Below are 21,180 nucleotides of genomic sequence, written 5' to 3' on the forward strand. Positions count from 1 at the left end.
CTGCCCAAAAGGGATTTAGGGTTTTGTATATAAAGTTGAAAAGTGAATGAGAAGTTCATTCTTGTGTGTGGCCAAAAATAGCTCTCTTCTTCTTCTTCTTCTTCTTGCTTGAGCTTGTGCTTGAGAGAGGGAGTGTGAGGGAGTGAGTGTGTGGGGGTGAGGAACTGTGGTGGAGAAGCTCTCCATCTTCTCCTCTCTTCTTCTCTTCTCTTCTCTTGCTCGCGGCAATGGAGCTTGGAGCATGGAGCTTGCACTTGGATTATGGAGCTACAGGAGTGCTCAGGAGAGGAGGCAACTCAATCGGGCATGGAGGTAAGCTCACTATACTCGTAGAGCTGGATGGCACGCCAGCTATGTGAGAGGTAGCCATTAGTGCTCAGCTTTCTTGGAACGTTTGAAACAATAAGCAGTCCATGGGTCCTGGAGGTTGATCACCTCTACACCATTGGCTCTTGTTCATTTGGATGTGTGGTCCCATGCCTTGCAAATTGTTAGGTGGTGCGAAGTATTTCGTTACTTTTATTGATGACTATGCGCATAAGGTTTGGGCATATCTTATTAAGCAAAAATCAAAAGTCTTGGCTGCATTTCAGTATTGGCTTGCTTTGGTTGAGAACCAGTTTGGGTATATGCTAAAATCCCTAAGGTCAAATAATAGGGGTGAGTATGTCTCTAAAGCCTTTGAGTAGTTTTGTGATGAGAAGGGTGTTAAAAAGTGTCTGTTGACCGCCCCATACACCCCACCCTAGAATGGTATGGCTGAGTGCATAAATAGGACAATTGAGTAGTGAGTTCGCAGTATGCTTGGCCAAGCAAGCTTATCACAATATTTTTGGGCTAAGACAATTACTACTATTGTACACTTGATAAATTAGTCCCCATGTACTGCTCTTGACTATCAGGTTACAGAGGAGGTATAATAACTAGATCCTAAGTTTAGGAAACACATCTTTCTTGGTTATGAAGATGCAGGTGAGATGGAATATTGCCTTTGGGATTTGTAGGCTCAAAAGGCTATCCACAACCATGATGTTGTTTTCCATGAGGAGAAAATGCATAAACAGCCTGAGCATGTTGTTGAGGTATGCAAGGTGATATTTCAAGAGGAGCCTTCTATTAATGTGCAGCCATCTAGACAGCCTGCCACAATAGTCGATGCCCTAGTGGTCCAAGTCTCTGATGCTCTACAGGATGTATAGGCCCCACCAGTAGCTTTGAGGTGGTCTAACAGAGATAAACAATAGTATACGTGGTTTGAGCCCTCTATGGATTATGTTATGGTGACAGATGCTAGTGAGACTCTTACTTATGATGAGGCCATGCACAGTGGTGATAGTTACTCTTGGGAGAGGGTCATGTAGTAAGAGTATGACTCACTGCAGAATAATCATATATGGGATTTATTTCCTTTGCCTAATGGCAAGCGTGCTTTGCCATGAAAGTGGGCGTATAAGTTAAAAAGAACCCATGGACACCCAAGTCAGGATACAAGACCAGATTGGTTGCTAAGGACTTCAAGCAGGAACATGTTGTGGACTTTAATGAAGTCTTTTCTTCTATTGTGAAGATGCTTACCCTATGCTTGGTACTAGCTTTGGTAGCTCAGTTGGACTTAGATCTCTATCATATGTGTGTCAAGATGGCTTTTCTTCATGGGGACTTGTATAATGAGATTTACATGGAGGAGCCTAAGGCCTTTGAGGAACATGGCAAGGACTACCTAGTGTGCAAATTGAGAAAGAGCATTTATTATGGTCTTGAGTAATACACACCTAGGGAATAGTACCACAAGTTTGATGCTTTTATGCATTCACAAGGATATTCCTGCAGTGATATGGATTCATGTTTATACACAAAGCAAGCTAGTGATGGCAGCCTTATGATTTTGATCCTCTATGTGAATGATATATTGATTACTAGGAGTACTCATAATGAGTTGGATATCTTGAAAGGTTAGCTCAAGAAGAGCTTTGAGATAAAAGACATGGGACATGCCTCACATATTCTTGGGATACACATTACACACGATCACTCTAAGGGGCTCCTCTACTTGTCACAGAAGGAGTACATCTAGAAGGTCCTTGAACGGTTTCATCTACAAGGATGCTAAGCCCATTGGCTATCCTTTACTTTCTTACATGAAGGTTAGTCAAGCTAATTGTCCACAATCTGATGAGCAGAAGGCCAAGATGGCCAAGATCCCTTATGCATCCATAGTGGGTAGTTTGATGTATGCCATGATAGCCACACATCTGTGTTGGACTTCCACTGCGAAGGTTTTTCTTAGAGCTTGAATGTGACTAGGTATGGGGTGGTGACAGATGGACAAGTCGTAAAAGCCAACAGAAGCATTGGTTCTATGTCTCTTGGTAGAACAAATCTACATTGTTTTATCCACTGGAATTCTTGGGTTTTGTAGGAGACAGTTCTAACCTTATTCTCCCATGACTAGAATGGTGTTTCCTAGCTATGTGTATTTTTCCATATGAATGCCAACCTTGTTTTTGGTTTATATTGGTTTGTGTGGTGTTGTGATTGTTAGGTGAATGAGGAGTTTTTGCACACTACCAATTGATGTAGTAAAAAGGGGGTATGTCGTTGACTATAAAATGTCAATGGATATACATCCATGTTGATTGATTGACAGCTTGTGGATCTTATTTATCTCCCTCCTTTGTGTGCAATACATGTTGTTTTCTCTCAAGTGTTCACATTAGAAAATTTCATTGTGTAGTTCCATTGACCTACTTGTGGATTAACTCTAATTTACTCTAATGATTTTCATAGAGTAGCTTTCCACAAGGGCATGTACCTTTGATGTTTTTTCTACACTTGATGATATTTTTGCATATTCGTCTATAATCTAGTTGGACCTTTGATTCACACCTATTGCTACTAATATTCGTTTCGAGGAGTAGAGTTTAGGCCCTTTCGATCCATTGCCCTCCAATCTTGCAATTGTGGATGAAAGGATTCTTTGCACAACATCACAGTTTTTGACTTTTTTTTTTCCCCAAATCACAAATGAGTTTTAACTTTCTTGGTGTGATAGCAGCAAGTTGAATGCTGTAATAAAAACAATCTAGCATGGCTTCAATGTTTGAATAAAGACAAAATCTTTGAGTTTTTTATTTCCACATGTGAATTTGAGATTGCACAAGTGGTTACTAAGGGTTGGGTCCCATCCAAGTTGGGGCAGGGGAGGGGGTATGACCTAGTCATCCCACTAGGATGCCGTTGCATCAGGAGTTTTTGGGTTAAGGGAGGGATTCCCAAGCACTTGAGCTTCTAGTAACACCAATGAAAAAGTGGGTTCTAATGAAATGTTGGGAGTGCAAACTCCTCAATATTGGTCAGACTAGATGCGATCACTTTCTAGCCAATTCGTTAGTGGCATGTTGGGAGTGCAAACTACTCAGTACTGGCTAGATGCGATCACTTTTCTAGTCAATTCGTTAATGGCATGATAATGTTGATTGATTTGCATATGTGATAGGGGCTTCCCATGGTGATCTTGAAATGGGACATGAAAAGGGGATGAAAGCTTCAAATGCATAACACAAAGTTTGAAAGCACCTTGGCATAGTACTGATGGTAGCTAGGATAACTAGCATAATCAATGATGTGCCTGTGGTACTGGTGAAAGGTGGAAGCCAAACAAAGTTCTTTGACCATCTATTGCAGGTAATGAGGGCAAAGTAATTATATCTGTTTCATAAATAACAAAAGTTTCCCAAAATGAATAAGTTTCCTATTTTCGATTCCTTCCCAAACTCATAGTGGGAAGGCGATAGTTTCAAGGAAATTTGCAATTTTAGCCTTCCAAAAGGTGCGAGCTCATGTTAATGACATCAATATTTGCATGTTACACATTATGTAGAACTTGGTGCGACCTAGCTCTAATTTTTGGATATGTAAAGCTCGTGGGAAGTGTTTTAGTGCTTCTTGTCACGTGACTAGGAAAATGAGGCCTTCCCTTTCTAATGGCTACATCTTCCTTTTCTAAGGCCACAACTAACTATGTGCTTCATCCTCCTATTATTATCCTAGTCTTGTGAGCTTCGCAATGATGCGGTACCAGCTAGTATTTTGATCATAGCACTGAAATGAAACGAAAGGAAAATAGATACACGAGGGGAATCGCCCTGTTGCCACGAGGCTGTATTGCAATTTGATTGATTGATTTATTTAGAGGGGAAAAAATGAGCGCTTGCGCATCACCACGTGGTCGCAAAGTACCGGCAGATTGGAATTGACGGCTGGGAAAGGGCCTGGAGTGAGTGGACGGCCAAGATGCAAAAGGTATGGAAAAGCAATATATCCGCGGATATTTTTTAAAGACTTTTTAGGTGGAGATAAGGCCTTGGAAAAGGGACACGGAAGTAGATCGATCATCGGCCTAAGTTCTGACGTGGAAGGGGGAGTGAGTGACGTGGCGCAAAAAGCGCAGACCCTCGCGCGCAGGCACGTGTAGAGCGGGCGGGGCCCGCAACCCAAAAAGGACCCCGGGGGGGAGGGATTTTGGGAAATATCTTAAAAAGAAAAGGCGCCGGGGAGCCACAAACTTTCATCTTCCCTGGGCCTTTTTCTTTTCTCTCTCTCTCTCTCTCTCCTCTTTCAGGAGAAAACACAAGTCAAAAAACGGAAAAAGAAAAAGCAGAGATTCGAGAAAAAGCAACACTCCCGAAGCCTTCGGTTGTGGGACCCGCCCCCTCTACCCTAAATTTCTCAAAGGGCAACTTCGTTAACATAGCACTCCGTAGCAGAAACAGGTCCTTTGCATGTGCACACCCCCTTAAACAGCACTTGGGAGGGTTCACATGCCTGCCTCCCGCGCATGCCATCCTGCAAGCACCTTTTTATGCCTCTCCAAGACCAAATTATTTATTTTAAAAAACTTTTAAACTCTTCCACAAAATTACATTTGTGTCTATGAACAAATAAAATATATTTATTGTTGTTTTATATATTCCAAATTCTGCAGTTTTTGTGAGTCGTTTTGCCCTTTCCTTTTCTATTTCGACCTAATCTATTATCCTGCCTGATGCGGTGCAATTAGCAATTTCTTTATGAATTTTCCCAGTTGGTGACTTTGCATATACACACTCTCTCATCTGCCCTGTCATCAGAAAGGGCTTTTGATCGCCCTTTCCTTGGTGTAAAAGAGCTTGATTATCCTTTCCTGTGTGTATACAAGAGCTTTGATCATCTGCCGACTGGTAAAGCTCTCTCTCTCTCTCTCTCTCTCTCTCTCTCTCTCTCTCTCTCTCAGGGCTTCCTGTTGCTCTGTTTCACCCCTAACCTGCAGTGTCCTGTGCACTGACCACCCGCCTCAAATCTCCTTGCTTAGATACACTTCCCTCACTTCCGAAACCAGTGTATATCAAAGGCCAAGGGCTGAGAAAGACCCAAAATCAGAGAAGGGCAACAATGAAGTCTTCGTGGGGAACTCTGTCTCCGCTCCATTCTTTTGTGAAAGACATTGAATAGAGCAAGTGCTGCTGCCTGAAGAGTTTTTACCAAAAACACAGCATTAGGTTCACAGCATCTAGAACTGATCTTGTACTCAGTCATGCCCTTGCAGCAGGTGAATTTTGGCCTGTGCTTTTGGTATTGCGAAATCTTTGATTTCTTCTCCAGAACATGGTGCCATAATGAAATTGGTTTCTGTTTCTCAGGTCGGTGCTGAACAAGACAGTAATTACTGGATGAATTTGGACATGGGAGCCGGTGATACCTCTCCGATTGCTGCGTCGAAGGAAGGCAGCGAAATTCTGTTGTCTGCAGATGAGATACCTGCAAAGGTTTGCAAGCAATCAACTAACCATACCTTATAGACACACATGTGGTTTCACATGCGTTGGCATTCTGTCTATGATGTGCACACAAGGCTGGACTCTACAGCTCCCAGTTATGTAGATTGCGATTTATGCACTAAAATTCCCACCTTTTTATTCTTGATCAGGTCAGAAAACCTTACACCATCACCAAGCAAAGAGAGAGATGGACTGATGAGGAACATCAAAAGTTTTTAGAAGCTCTGAAACTTCATGGACGAGCCTGGCGTCGCATTGAAGGTAAGTCTGTGGCATGGACTCCATGTTTACAAGTTTTGTCAACAGTAGTAGAGAAAACTCGTTGGATTCTATTCTCAGGCCTCAACAGATTTGTATTCTTGTTTCCAGATCATATTGGCACAAAAACAGCAGTCCAGATACGCAGTCATGCTCAGAAATTCTTCTCAAAGGTAGCACTCTTTCCTGCTGTTGATTCCTGATCTGTAGCAGTTTTCCATAACCAGTCAGATAGCATACTCTTTTTCGTTATGCCTATAAATAAGTCACCATTACTGCTCTTGATTATGGTTTCTCATGTATATTTGAAGTGTTCTTTGTGGTTGTTATACAGCTCAACTTTCAATTTTTGCCTATTTTCATAGGTACCTGTTGTAATTCTGCTTATTGCCTGTCATCCAACTTTTGATAATAATGACAACTTGTTCCTTCATCCAACCTTTGATATGCTTCTGGAAAGTTGCCAAATAAATTAGAACACTAGTGCTGTAATTTGAATAAATAATATTATGACTGATGATAAACAATCCTGGGGTATGGCAAAGGGTGTCTGGCCAGCCAACAAGTATCCTACTATTCAGAGAGTCATCCTATCATGAGAGTAACAGGGCATTTACAGGGTCCCAACTCAAGCTCGGAAGCAACAACCACTTTCCAGTACAAGGGGCTACATCCAGTGTTCAACTTATGCTTGTTAAGGTTTGTTGATGCCATGAAGTGCTAAATTTAAGTCATATCTTTATGGCATGCACATCATTGCAATCATCTAAACCGAGTTGTACCCTAGGTTCCAAGTGTGTGAATGCCTGTATGAGAATCAACAAGAGTTGAGTACATTTTCATTCCACAAGGTCTTTCTGATATCATAGTTAAACTGAACGCCTTACTGAGGTAACTGCAAAGGGCAACCCGGAAACCGCTGTTCAATTGTGAAGGTGATTGAGCAAGTTAAAGGAAACGTACATTAGAATTAAAGCCGGTAATCTTTCTTGGATTTCTAGGTTCCTTGGGTCATGACATTCCTTCATGCAGGATGCGGAGGACAATAAAGGTGTGATCTAGATAGGCACTGGGGAATTACTGTGCAAGTCTCGCCTAACAAGCATGGCCACAGCATGGGTTTGTGCAGGCTGGAAAGGAAAAAATGTGTTGATTCTTCAAGGTGAGTGTGAAGAAGCAGAATGGGTTGGTTCACTTTACATGGTTTATTTTTTATCTTATGGTTGCAGGTGGTGTTGTAGTTAATACTAATTGTTTGGGAGCATCAGGAGCTGACTTGGGAGACTTGAGTCATGCTTCATCTGTCTTATTAGTTGCTCTTAGATTGGCGTTTGCCAAAGCCTCATAAAATCCAAAGTATTACGACTCATAACCTTTCTAGTGAAAACCATGTGGAGACAGATTTATATGCTGGGGCATGTATTTCAGAGGAAGTTCAATCTTTGCTCTATTTTCTGACAAGTCAATCAGGTTGAAACCTTTGGGTTTATGCAAATTTCTAAAGAAAAATTGTTGACTTTGATTATCTGGTCAATACCTGTATGGGCTTGAAACTTTACCTTCCACTATTGATAATGTCCTTACATTTTCATGAAGTGCATTTCCATGGTAGTTTAAGTGTCATCTGAGGGTTCAAAATTGGTTACACCATTAGATTCAGGAAACGTGTTTCATAAAGGTACTTTTCTTTTCTTTTTCATTCTCTTTTTTGCAGGGAAAGGATGCTTGAACAGTCTATTATGAGCTTATGAGTAAGCTTAGAATTTGGTAAGTTTGAATGCATGATTGTTGACTAGGTGCATGAGGAGGTGTGCTTGCAAATTTGCTGGTGAATACATGGATTATTTGATTTTCAATCAGACTTCCCCAGGGAGACAACAACCTCAATCAAATAGAGCAATCGGTTCTGCTGACTTGTTACTTTTCACATTCTAAATTCGAGTAGTCACACTTCTGGCTTGCTGGCTGACAAGAGTGTCAGAAACAGTATGGATATGAGCTATCATGCTTGAATTCAATTCACTAATGCTATGAACTGTCATGCTTGAATATAATCCCTCAACTTACCAGACCTTTTGTTTTGAGCACTGCTTTGGCTGATATAGAGATGAGATTCATTCCATAAATTCACAGCTAATTAGAGTTGGACTCCTGTTTAAGTGTCATTCAACACTGAACATAGCGACCAAAGAGAGAGAGAGAGAGAGAGAGAGAGAGAGAGAGAGAGAGTGTGTGTGTGTGTGTGTGTGTGTTATGGATGTTCTAGATGACCATCTGTTTAGCAGACATAGGGTCCATAGATTTCTAGTGCTAATGTTTGGGACCTTTGGAAACAGTAGTGATGGCCATTTAAGTCTAATTATGTCAGTTATTTTCGGAGTTTTTGAAGCTCATCTTATTTATCTGTCAGAAAATGTTGAGTGGTTGTTAAAACAAGCTGGAATAGGATTGTGAACTCATTTCCTTCTTGCTCATTTGCAGTTGGAAAGGGAGGCATTGACTAGGGCTTCACCAGCTTTGGGGAGTTCATCAGACATCGACATTCCACCTCCAAGGCCAAAAAGAAAGCCAACTCATCCTTATCCTCGAAAGGCCGTTGGTACTTCATTGAGCACCCTGTCATATGAAGAATCTAGTAGCAGATCACCACCAGCAGTTTGCTCTTCATTCAAACCTTTGGTAATGAATCCTCAGGTGTGGCAGTCATCAGTAAAAGTAAGTTTTTGATCCGATGAAGTAGGAACTTTACGAGTCTTCTTTCTCTTTCTTGTTTTCCATACTGTTTTGAATATTCTGTTAATCAAGGCACATTCCACTGATTCAAATTAAAAAAAAAACCAGGTTTCAGAGGATGTGCTTGACAAGAGTGATGTATCTTCTAGCCTCAGGCTGTTTGGCCAAACTGTAATTGTGGCAACCGATACTGTATCTAGCACAGATGCAGACCATAAACGAACTTTTGGTTCGGATGCCTTTGCAGAGCTTGGAAGCACATACCCTTCCAATCCTCATGTCTCCATGGATGCTGAAATGTCAGATCATGTCTCATTGCCATGCACTAGATATTCTAGAGATCTAGAGAAGAATTGTTCTTCATGTGAGCATGAACACATTGTCAGTGAAACCAGAGATTCAGATAGCTCAATTCGCTTGTGCCATGCTGGTCAGTACACTACAGATGTATCAGCAACAAACTCGGGACCTACCGTAGCATCAAAAGGGTCCGTACAGAGTGGGAATGAGTATCTGCATCCTTTACAAGCTTTCCCTGGAAGTTTTGCATTGAGTGGGTCAATTACAGATGGCAGCTGTTTTACCCCTTGGCACCCTTCGTTCGCAGTGGCACGACACCAATTAAAATCTTCTCTCCAAACACTATGGGAGAGGAGACCCACTGAAGATTTCACTCCCGGGCAGAATGAAGGTGCTAATGCAGCAGCTGCAGCAGCAGCGACTTTTGCCATGGCATCAGCTTGGCAGGCCATGCACGGGGGTGTCCTGCCCTTTCATGACAACCATCCAAATATGGCCCTGATGTACAACCCCAGTGCTCTTGGGCCCACCACAATTAGGCCTGCAATGAAACGAGTCAAGCCCATATCTGGCTTATCTTCAACACAAGTGGAAAACCCCAAGGATGTGGATCTCAAAGGAGGAATAGGGATGGGGAATTTAAGATATGATCCTAAACTCTGCAGCGACAATGCCGCATGTCTCAATGTTGACCACTCTTGTAGCTCTAGAGATGGAGCTTCAGCAGGAGGCAGTCACAATCAGCCCATGTCCAACACAAGTGACTCTGAGACGAGTGATATTATTGATGCTCCCACTCCAAAAAGAAGGAAAACAGAGGCTGAGCAGGATGGTAGCATGAAAATTTTGGTTTTTCCTTCTACTTGTTCTGTCCATTCAACACATACAGACACAGTCCATGTAACCAAGTTTTCTGAGAAAAGTGTGAAGAACATCGACAAGAGTATTTTCTCTAAAGATACATGCAAACCCAAGGTCACGGAGGGGCACAATGCTGATAGCGTTGGGGATGCAAACCCTGAGCAAGTAATCTCTCCCCTCTCCCCCTCTCTCTTATGCATGATGATTGTATGTGTTCGGTTTTCCAAATATTACAAGTGAATTACTCTGAAGATCTCTGAAACACAACATTCTATGGTTTCTATCACAACTAATAAAATCTTTTATTACCTGATTTGGGCAGATAGTGGCAATGCAGATGAGTAACATGCTAAGTATAGCGACAGGAGAAAGTATAGAAATTGACACCCCGGAGAATATGGGAATACCACTGACAGCTGGTCATAACATTGGAATTACTAAGGAGAGTGTGTCACGCAGAGTCACGAAGGCAGACACTCCATCTGATTACATGGCAAAGAAGTGTGTCGCTATGAAAATGCCGGATGGAAATGGTAAGACACTGTATGCTGGAGGACGTGGAGGTGGGTGCACTGGAACTGAGGCTTGCAGTGGAAGTTTACTGTTTATGGTTCCAACACCGGACTTTGCTTCTCGGGCACGGTCACGGTACAGTGGAGCTGGATTTATTCCATACAAGAAGTTGCCAAAGACAGAATCAAGAGCTTTAGGTGTTGATGATGCTAAGCAACAGTTGGTCACCAAAATCCCAACCACCAGTTAGTCAATGCACGGTTTTGCAGGAATGTCTCTTTCTACACTCTCGTTCATCGACACAAAGAGCAATGAACCCTTGTGTACAGAATGTTCATGGGATAGCGGTGGAAGGAAAGTCCATCATCAATCCGATGTAGGGACAAAGCAACTCCAGTGTACTATAGTGTGTATCTAGGATACCCAATTCTTGATTTCATATCTATCATGTACAAATTTCCACAATGTGGCCGACTTGCGAAATTGATGGAGTGACAAACTTGTCTATTTGTAGCATATGGATTATTTAGCAGCTCAGAGTCTTTAGCTGATTGTGCATTTGATGGTAAGAGGGTGTGGAGGCATGGTTTCAGCTTTGATATTCTCATATACAGCTCAAATGTGTTTTGGGGTGTCGTGTGAGTTGGTTTGGTCCTTGACAATATCTGCACATTTCAGCTGCAGTTATTTGGGAGTGGTATGTCTTCTGCATCATGCCTTAAGGCTTTAGTCAGAAGATCACCATTCATCTCCTGCTTCACCTAAACATTGCATTAAGACGTGCAATTTTATGATGGTATCAATATTATGTTGATGATCAATTCATCATCCTAGCTAATTCAATGAAAGTAATTTTTAAAAATAACTCCTTGGACCAAAGCATCAAGAATTGTTCTCGACTCCCACATTGTTAATGTCAAGATTGTGGGAGAGAATGAAGGAGTCTCACTTGTATCTTTCTTGCTTGCACAATGGGGGAATACACACACAGGTGGAGGCTGAAAACAGTTTTCCTCTTCTTAGTTGTGTAAGCCAAAAGAACTCTCATACAAAGAAATAGAAGAACCCTATATATGGGTCTCAAACCAAACTCAACTAACTAAGGTGGCATACTAACTGAGCCACGAACTAGAGTAGATAAGGATAGCTATCATGTAGCTATTATTCATGGGCGGTGTACCAACCGCGTCTGCAACTGACAAGTCGGTGACATAAATACACAACGGTCACCCTGGCGTATCACGAGTGGAGCTCGATATCTCAACACTCCCTCTCGAGCTCAATCCCAATTCCTGCACACCAAGCAGGTCTCTGAACTTGCGCAGCTTCTCTGCGCCCAATGCCTTCGTGAATATGTCAGCTACCTGATCCTCTGTGCTGACATAAACTAGATCAATAAGACCTAGTAAAACCCTCTCTCGCACATAGTGATAATGCACCTCAATGTGCTTTGTTCTAGCATGATAGACTGGGTTACTTGCCAAGTGTATACTACTCATGTTGTCACAATAAATGACAACTGGCCCATCTGTAGACTGATGCATATCATAAAGTAGCTTATGCAACCAAGCTACCTCACATGCAGCCATTGCTGCACCCCTGTACTCAGCCTCTGTGCTGGACAAGGCAACTGTAGGCTGTTTCTTGCTGCTCCAAGTGACTGCAGCACTCCCAAAAGAGAACACATATCCACTGGTAGATCGTTTATCAGAAATACTACCAGCCCAATCAGCATCAGTGTATCCATGCAACTGTATCTGAACCCCAGTCTCATAAAATAGTCCATACTGCAATGTGGACTTCACATACCTGAGTATGCGTCTAGCCGCATCCAAATGTGGTTTCCTTGGAGCCTGCATAAACTGACTTACCAATCCAACAGCATAGCTCAAATCTGGCCTGGTAATAGTCATATAAATCAAACTTCCTACTATGCGTCTGTACATAGTAGGGTCTTCTAGAAGCTCACCTGCATCTGTGCTCAGCTTCACATTCTGCTCCAAAGGAACTGAAATAGGCTTACAGCTTGTCATCCCATATTTGGACAGCATGTCCAATCCATACTGTCTCTGCAAGAGCTGTATCCCACTTGGTGATCTAATCACCTCAATGCCCAAGAAATAACGCAGCTCTCCCAAATCCTTCATCTCAAACTTCTGCTTCAATAGCATTTTCACATGAAGGATATCTTCATCACTGTCACCTGTCATAATCAAATCAACATAAATGGCAAGTAGCATAATACCTTTCTATGTTTTTCTCATATAAAGTGAGAAATCTGCCTTGGAAATCTGAAAGCCAATAGTGACAAGATACTGTTCTATCTTGTCAGACCATGCTCTAGGTGCTTGCTTCAAGCCATACAAGGCTTTCTTCAACCTGCAAACAAACTCAGGATGAACAGCATGCACATAACCTGGTGGCTGCTCCATATAGACCTCTTCTTGCAAATCACCATGCAAGAATGCATTCTTTACATCCATCTGATGTAAAGACCATCCCTTTGATGCAGCCATAGCAATGACTGCTTTTACGGTTGCCATCCTTGCAACCGGACTGAATGTTTCTTCATAGTCAATGCCATATGTTTGTGCATATCCCTTGACTACTAATCTTGCCTTGTATCTGTTCACAGAACCATCTGCATTGTGCTTCACCTTATAAACCCACTTACAGCCAATTGCATTTTTACCTTTAGGCAAAGGTACCAATTCCCATGTAGCATTTGCTTCCAAGGCATCCATTTCTTCATCCATGGCTTTCTCCAATTTTTCTTTTCCCATGGCTTGCTCAAAAGAAGTGGGTTCTGGTTCCTGTATCACTTTGACCATATATGCATAGTGAATGGTTGTAAATCCATCATATTTCAGCCTATCCACAGGATACCTAGCTCTCGTAGACCTGCGCAAAATAGGTTCACTCCCAGGTGCTCTCAAAACATCGCTGGTCTTCCTTACTCCAGGTGTAACAATAGAAGGAATACCCAACTCATTATCAATGCTCTGTTCTGAGCCACTGGATTCACCATCCACATAAGAGTGACCTGCATTCACATCAAACATGGGCTGATCAACCTTCTCTTTTCCTTTTCGTGATACTTGCATATCACTATCTGCATTGCTTTGAGAAGATTCTCCTGATCTCAATCTGCCTGTCCATGGCGAAGAATGTGAACCACTGCTAGAGGACGCTCCAGGTCCACTAATATTTTGTGATTGCTGCTGTGAATTCTGTGCAGCATTACCATTTTGTGCATCTACATCATCAATCACATTTACTGGTTTATACCAGCTACTCATCTCATCAAAAACATCTCTGCTCACTGTAAACTTACGAGTAGAAGGGTTATAGCATCTATACCCTTTTTGCTGCAGAGAGTAACCAATAAAGATGCACTTCTCAGCTTTTGGATCCAACTTGGATCTCAACTCATCTGGCACATGTACATAGGTAATGCAACCAAAAATTTTCAAATGCGAAAAATCTGGTTTCCTACCAGTATACCTCTCCTCTGGAGTCATCCCATGTATTGCTGCAGTGGGAGTCCTGTTCATTATGTAGACTGCTGTAGCAACTGCTTCAGCCCAATAAAAATCTGGCAGGTCTTTTTCATTGAGCATGGCACGAGATACCTCTCCAATATGCCTGTTTTTCCTTTCTGCAATTCCATTTTGTTGTGGGGTATGACTGCATGAATATTGCTGCTTTATGCCATGCTCCTGCAGGAACCTTGCAAACTCATTTGAGAGGTACTCTCCCCCTCCATCTGACCTTAGGTATTTTATTTGCAGACCTGTTTCGTTTTCAGCCATAGCTTTAAGAGTTTTGAAATGCCCAAAAACTTCACTTTTCTTTTTCATAAAATACACCTAAACTTTTCTGCTATAGTCATCAATAAAAGTGACAAAATAATGGCAGCCTCTAAGAGATGCAGCTTTAGTAGTCCACACATCAGAGTGGATTAATTCCAATGGCTTCTCACTCTCTTGAACATATCTAGGAAATGGTTTCCTTGCCTGTTTTTCAAATTGGCAGGCTTCACATACCTTATGCATTTCTGCAACCTTGAATTTAGGCAAACCTGCAACAATATAATTGGGCCTGCATTGATTTAAGTCACTGTACATTAACATGACCAATGCGTTTATGCCAGATATCAATATCTGCAACTACATCTGTCCCATGTGCAAACATTGCTGCACTCAATTCAGACATGTCTGCATCCAACGTAAACATTCTGCCCTTCTTCTTTCCTTTTGCTATCAAGCGATCTTTATTTTTCATATCCTCAACAAAGCATCCATGAGGATTAAATCTGACCTGCAAGCCCTGCTCAACCATTTGACCAATAGAAACCAGATTCTTGGTGATATTGGGGACATGAAATACATCGGACAGGTATTTCTTTTTCCCATCCTGCATAGACAAAGGAAATTTTCCAATCTGCACAATAGGATGTGCAGTATCATCACCAGTCTCCACAAATCCTGGTTTTTTCATTTTCCTTGCATCCTCCATCCATTCTGCATGACCTGTCATGTGGTTTGATGCACCTGAGTCAACATACCATACATCGTTGCTTTCTTCTGCACTTGTCATAGAATTATTCATGTGTTGCACCATAAACAAATGCTCATTTCTGTCATCACCCTGTCTACTAGAAGATGCATAATTCCCTTGTTGCAGTTTTCCATTCATGATGTCATTCTGCTTTTTATAGCAGTCTTTAGCCATATGACCCATTTTACCACAATAGTAGCATTCAACATTACTGTTTGTATTTTGGCCTTTTTGCCATCCACCACGACCTCTTTGGCTCCCCTGCCTCTAGAGTTACCACGTCCTCCTCCATAGGACTGGTTTTCTTGAGTTTACTGCATATTCTGATTTCTGCCACGGCCTCCAAATCGGCCTCCTCTACCTCTGCCTCTACCTCTTCCAGCATTTGAGTAGAAGACAGCTTCTTTTGAAGTTCCTCTTGAAGAAGATGCACCACCATTTCTTTGCTCCTCAGAAATTAGAAGAGCAATCAGCTCCTCAAAATTAGAAAATCTTTCACGAACTGAAATGGATGTTCGAAACTGTGCATAATCCTTTCCTAGACCATTCAAGGTCACAGAAACTAAATCATCATCTTCCACTGGCGACCCGATGGAAGCAAGTGCATCTGCAATCTTCTTCACCTTCATGTGGTAGTCATTGATGCTCATATTTTCTCTTTGCACATTATGCAACTCTTGCTTGAGCTGCATTTTCCTGGCTTGCGTATTTGTGCTATACATTTTTGACAAAGTATCCCATGCCTCCTTTGGCGTACTTGCATCCTGAATAAGCACAATCATAGAGTCTGAAATGCTGATAGACAGCCAATACATAACTTTTCTAGCTCTCTCATGCCATGCTTTAAATGCCTGCATTTGCTGTTGATTGGGAACATCAGGAAGAACTGGTTCTTCTTAATTTCCTGCAACAAATTTCCAATATCCTTTTCCCATAAGGAAATTCGTCATTCTAAACTTCCATGCTTGGAAGTTGTTCTTGTCAAGCTTTTCAGTGACAATCTGTGAAAGAGAATCAGAGGCCATTACAGAACACTGCAAAAAATTCTGTCACTGCAAAAAACACAGCTTCACCCTCACAAGGGCAAATCTGCAAAATTGGCGAAAGTGGTATTTGACCACACAGTCACTTCCTAGTGACGACTTTGCATAAACAAGAACCAAGGATGATTCTGTAACTCCCAATGTCTCTGCACATAAGCATACGATGTAATTTCTGTGGTAACTTTTCACCGACCTGTAGAACAGTGGTCGCACAGCATAAAACTGGGCCTTTTCCTGAGTGCGTGCAGAAAACTTACGCCTCCAAAACAGGCCCCGAAATGGCCTCAAATAAAAAAAACAGGGTCGCCAAGGGCTAAATGCCCTTTCCCGCAGCATATACTGCCCTCTTGCTTCACCGCGAAGGGCGTCTCAACCTGAGACAATGCACTCTTGCAATTTCCGGCTGTGCTACCTGCAGAGATCTGCTCCCAAAACAGAAAATGAAAGCAACACTGCTCCTCTTACCAGAACACCGCGAGCTTGGCTTGCTTTCTTGAGCTCCTTACCACGAACAAGGCTCTGATACCATGTCAAGATTGTGGGAGAGAAGGAAGGAGTCTCACTTGCAGCTTTCTTGCTTGCACAATGGGGGAATACACACATAGGTGGAGGCTGAAAACAGTTTTCCTCTTCTTAGTTGTGTAAGCCAAAAGAACTCTCATACAAAGAAATAGAAGAACCCTATATATGGGTCTCAAACCAAACTCAACTAACTAAGGTGGCATACTAACTGAGCCACGAACTAGAGTAGATAATGATAGCTATCATGTAGCTATTATTCATGGGCAGTGTACCAACCGCGTCTGCAACTGACAAGTCGGTGACATAAATACACAACGGTCACCTTGGCGTATCACGAGTGGAGCTCGATATCTCAACAGTTAATGTCTTGTACATAAATCTTACCTTCAAAACATAATAGCATATACAAGCACATCAGTAGCTATTCTTTGGTCACATAGTGAGTGTAAGCTAGACCGGGAAATTAATATTGATGTAGGTGCCTACTTGACACCTGCACTCTAATCCTAAATGGGCTATTATATATAATCATACTATCAATTCTTCTTTGGTCGTACGGTGGAGTACAATCTAGATGCTAATTTTAATTTTGATGTGGGAGTGGAATCTGGGACCTTTATAAACCCACCCTTAATGGGTTGCTTGTCTTTCTAAACTTCTACCTTTCTCTTATTTTTATGAATCTTGAATAGTTTTTATTGCTTTGTCATGTAAGGTGGGGATAGATTATTCATTTGCCTTTTAATGATGTACTACTTTGAATTTCACAATATTGTTACTCTAGCTTCACTAAAACTAGAGTTATCCTTCCCTCTACAATATTTATACTTACTATCTAAAGATTAGATCAAAAGTAATATCATTCACAAATTTGTTGCTTAGATGAAATGGTATTTACTATGTCAATTTTACTCATTGCAAGCTAGCAATTTTCATATTATATTTGTGATATAGAAGGTATTAAATACTCAGTAGATGGCCTTGTTGGATATCTCTAGGACATGTTGGAATACTATGGTTTGTAAAAGTGGATGATTGTGGTTGTTCTAGCTATTATTTTTGAGAAAGTTCTAACACTGCCTTTAAAATCCATTGTGACACATCCCTTAAGAGGGCCCAACATAGAGTCAATGAGGGCTTACTTCATTCATTTTAAAAGTAACAAGCCATAGAGTTGACAATGAACTCTTGGTCTAAACCTATAAGTTGTGGCCTTTGTAAAGATCACCCTTCAAAACTTTGGTGCATATATTATTATGTAGATATCTTCACAAAACCTACAACTACACTTTGCAGAACATGTCACCTTGCATAATAGTCAAATGATAACATTCCATTTAGTTGAATGTGATAGAGGAAGATATAAGTATTTAACATCTCAAAGGGGAATATAGATTTTCCAATGCCAAATAGAAGACCTACTAAATTGTCAAGAGATGAGAATTTGAGAGGGTCACTAAAAAATATGCAAGTATATAAATAGACTTCAATCTCGACAAGGTCAAATTCACTTCCTGTGGCGTGCAAAGAATCCTCTCAACATCTCTGATATGAGCAACCATTAAGTACCTACATCCATGATCATCTAAAGTCTCATTCTTCTCTTTCTCCAAATAACCCTTAATTGGCAGATCATCAATGAAAGGCATGGTGAGCTCTAGAATAAAATCCCATAAGACCTTGTTCATTCCATTCATCATATGAGCAACCAAATTAGTAGCTCCCTGTGGAAGCATACACATGCGGACAAGGCCTAAAGGTGTCTTCATCATAGTTAAATCTCTACTCTCAAGGGCAAGCTAGGACTAGTCATATCTGGAATAAACATCACCGTGAACTCTACAAAAAGCATTAGGAATTCATTTTAAAAATGCAATTTATACTTTCAAGGGGGTACCATTTGAAGAGATTATTTGCAGTAGAACATAAGCAAGGTGCATTTTATTCTTAAACAACTCACAGATAAAAGTTCTTTTAATAGGCTTTGAATGCAAGTGATACGGAGCATGTATATATAGTGAACCCCTAGGGTTGAGGTTCATGATAATGCATTGGTTGGGTTTTCTTTCATAGGTGTTGTATAGTATTGCCAATGTTCATCAACTCTTTGACAAAAGTGCTCTCATTACTTAATCCACTCTCTTTCACCTTCATCATTCATTGCCCAATCAATTGTTTTAACAATTGGACCACTTAAATGTATGATGTTGGGGGTAAAGGCACATGTTCCTATGCCACCCCTATATTCACTATATTGATAGTACTTGCACACTTGTACACTACAATTGGCAAGCACTCATCATTGTCACTTCATTCTTTATTCTTTTAGTGACTAATAGAATAAGGGAGGTGGGTCACACATTGACTGTTGGAGTTCCCACATCTTGTGTCTCTCTCTCTTGCTCTCTTACTCCATCCACCATAGCTTATACCTCCAGTGATTCCGCCTTCCCTTCAATTGGTATTAGAGCATTGGTTTAAGGAGCTTCATGCATCATTATTTCAGCCCATGACAAAATCTTTAGCTTGAAGGTTCATGGAAATTCAGCCCTCTTCTCTCCAAGGTATGCATTTTTATCCCGCTTCTTCTCGACTTGCTCCTATGTGGTGCTGAGGCCTACTCCAGGGGTTCAAGAGACCCTATTGATCATTGGTAAGGGCTTACTAAGCAGCCAAGAAGACCAACAAGACCAATACACAACTTAGCATACTCACTGTGATTTGCGCTTGAATTTCAGGCCCTTTCCCTAACCTGTAGCACTTAGTCAAACACTCCTCGCTCCTCTCCGACACTTGGCAAAGGCTTTGGCATCTTTCTTGCATCAATATCTTGCACTTGGACATTGCTTTGAGCTCATAAATCTCTATTATCACTCATTATTGTTGAAATATCATAGTGCCAACATGGAAATGTGTGCACAAGAGGGAGAAGAGAGCTCAAGTACAAGAAAAAGATATTGCTTGGTAAGTTGCTCAAGTACAACTAGAGTGCACTCTCTCATCTACTTGAGAGTGACCTTTGGGCTATTTACATATCCAATGGAAGCTAGGGTTAGGGTTTCCATTGTCCTCTAGTCCATTCACACCTCACATTCCCTCATGCATCCTTTCTTACACAGGGTTTCCATGTTAAAACCCCCCCTCAATACCAAGGTGGCATTGGATTACATAGCATGTAAATGGTTCCCCCCCCCAATGAATCAATGGGATGCCTTTATAAAGTAGGCTATAAGGATGTTTATGGAAATGTGATATAACATATACTAGAAAAGGTGGTCATCAAGTGCTTTGGAGACATAGTTAGCCTCTAATTATTTTGGTACTTGAAGGGAGTTAGGACATTTATTGGTGATATGTCCTGTTTGCTTATATTTGTTGCACTTAATCTTGTTGGGATATTTTTTCAGCAGTTGCTTACAATATGTCCCTTTTTATTGCAAAAGGAACATTTAGTAGAAACATTATGGACTAAGAGTCGATTGTAGGTTGTTGAGGTAGATACTCAGCTAGTGCTACCTTCCTTTTGATTTCTTTTCCCCTCATCGAGAAAAGACTGAATGACACCTTCAAGCATAGGATTTGGTACATTTGTTAGGGTAGTTACAAGATTTGAAAAGACTTTCCTTACATCTTTAAAAGAATGGCAATGACATATTTAGCAATTGGAGCTTGGACTGAACCTAATTGGGCCATCAGTCCCTTCATGTGGGAAATGAACTTTTCTAACTCTTTTCCTTTCTTGTATTCCAAGCTAAAAAACTCTATTTTGAGGGCAATTTTGGAGTTCTTTCCTCTTGCACCATACAATTTCTTGAGCTCACCCGACTTCTCCTTTGCAATTGCAAAAGTTGGTCAATGTGGTGGATTAAAGATTCATCCATATGCAACATTATTATGGCTTGGGCTCTTTCAACATCTTCTACATCTATATGGTTGGATGGGTCAATGGATTTGGTCCCTTCCACGAAGGGCTAGTAACCCCTCTCCATCATTTTATATTTCACTAATACCTACCATGGGTGAAAGTCTCTCCCATCAAACTTGTGGATTTGAGGTTTTAGATCAGTATAGGCCATGATAGGAAGGCCTTACCGATTGCATAGGACAATGGTAGTATCTAATCCTTTACAAGGCAGGAAACAAAAAGCGGAAGTAATGAAATGATGCTTTGATAGCATGTTGAAATTGATTTAGAACAATTTGATGAAGAGATGAAATGGTCTATGTGTTTATATCTAGCATATAGCCTTACAATGATCAAGAGAGAGATTATGAGAGTTAAGCACTTAGTGAATATGCTTAAGGTGAAAAACCTAATCTCCTCAAGATTGAGATTCAACATAAAATATATTTCATATATTGACTGGAAATAAGATTGTGACTGAGAAATGTAGCATCAGTGCTTACAAGCACTCATCTCACAGTATACGACTACAGGTTGGATTTTGATGAACTTAAGGATGTCCACCAAGTGTGTTTAGACTTGAGATGGAGCTTTTAGATTTGCAGTGAGTGCCAAAGATAGTTAATCAGTGATTAGAATCACTGTTAGACTTGAAATAGTGATTGGATTT

At 41.1% G+C, this 21,180-nt stretch overlaps 1 protein-coding gene across 1 annotated transcript; it reads left to right on the forward strand.

Annotated features, from left to right (window-relative positions):
* Window positions 1–5,082: 5,082 nt before the first annotated feature.
* LOC148033177 (uncharacterized) lies at window positions 5,083–10,997 on the forward strand. The gene is made up of 8 exons (XM_087681049.1): window positions 5,083–5,219; window positions 5,351–5,587; window positions 5,679–5,804; window positions 5,966–6,077; window positions 6,186–6,247; window positions 8,556–8,789; window positions 8,916–10,133; window positions 10,291–10,997. Exons 2-8 carry the CDS (start codon window positions 5,573–5,575, stop codon window positions 10,729–10,731), a joined length of 2,208 nt encoding a protein of 735 aa, XP_087537175.1. The 5' UTR covers window positions 5,083–5,219; window positions 5,351–5,572; the 3' UTR covers window positions 10,732–10,997.
* Window positions 10,998–21,180: the final 10,183 nt, after the last annotated feature.

Source organism: Lygodium microphyllum, chromosome 7, assembly GCF_053477565.2.
Source record: "Lygodium microphyllum isolate KBCC chromosome 7, Lygodium_microphyllum_v1.1.10, whole genome shotgun sequence".
Taxonomy (NCBI): Eukaryota; Viridiplantae; Streptophyta; class Polypodiopsida; order Schizaeales; family Lygodiaceae; genus Lygodium; species Lygodium microphyllum.

Bases quoted from the DNA above. Each gene is read 5' to 3' on its own strand.
- LOC148033177 (XM_087681049.1), top strand. The intron at 6,248-8,555 runs GTAGCACTCTTT...GCTCATTTGCAG, and splicing joins CTCAGAAATTCTTCTCAAAG to TTGGAAAGGGAGGCATTGAC. The intron at 8,790-8,915 runs GTAAGTTTTTGA...AAAAAAAACCAG, and splicing joins TGTGGCAGTCATCAGTAAAA to GTTTCAGAGGATGTGCTTGA.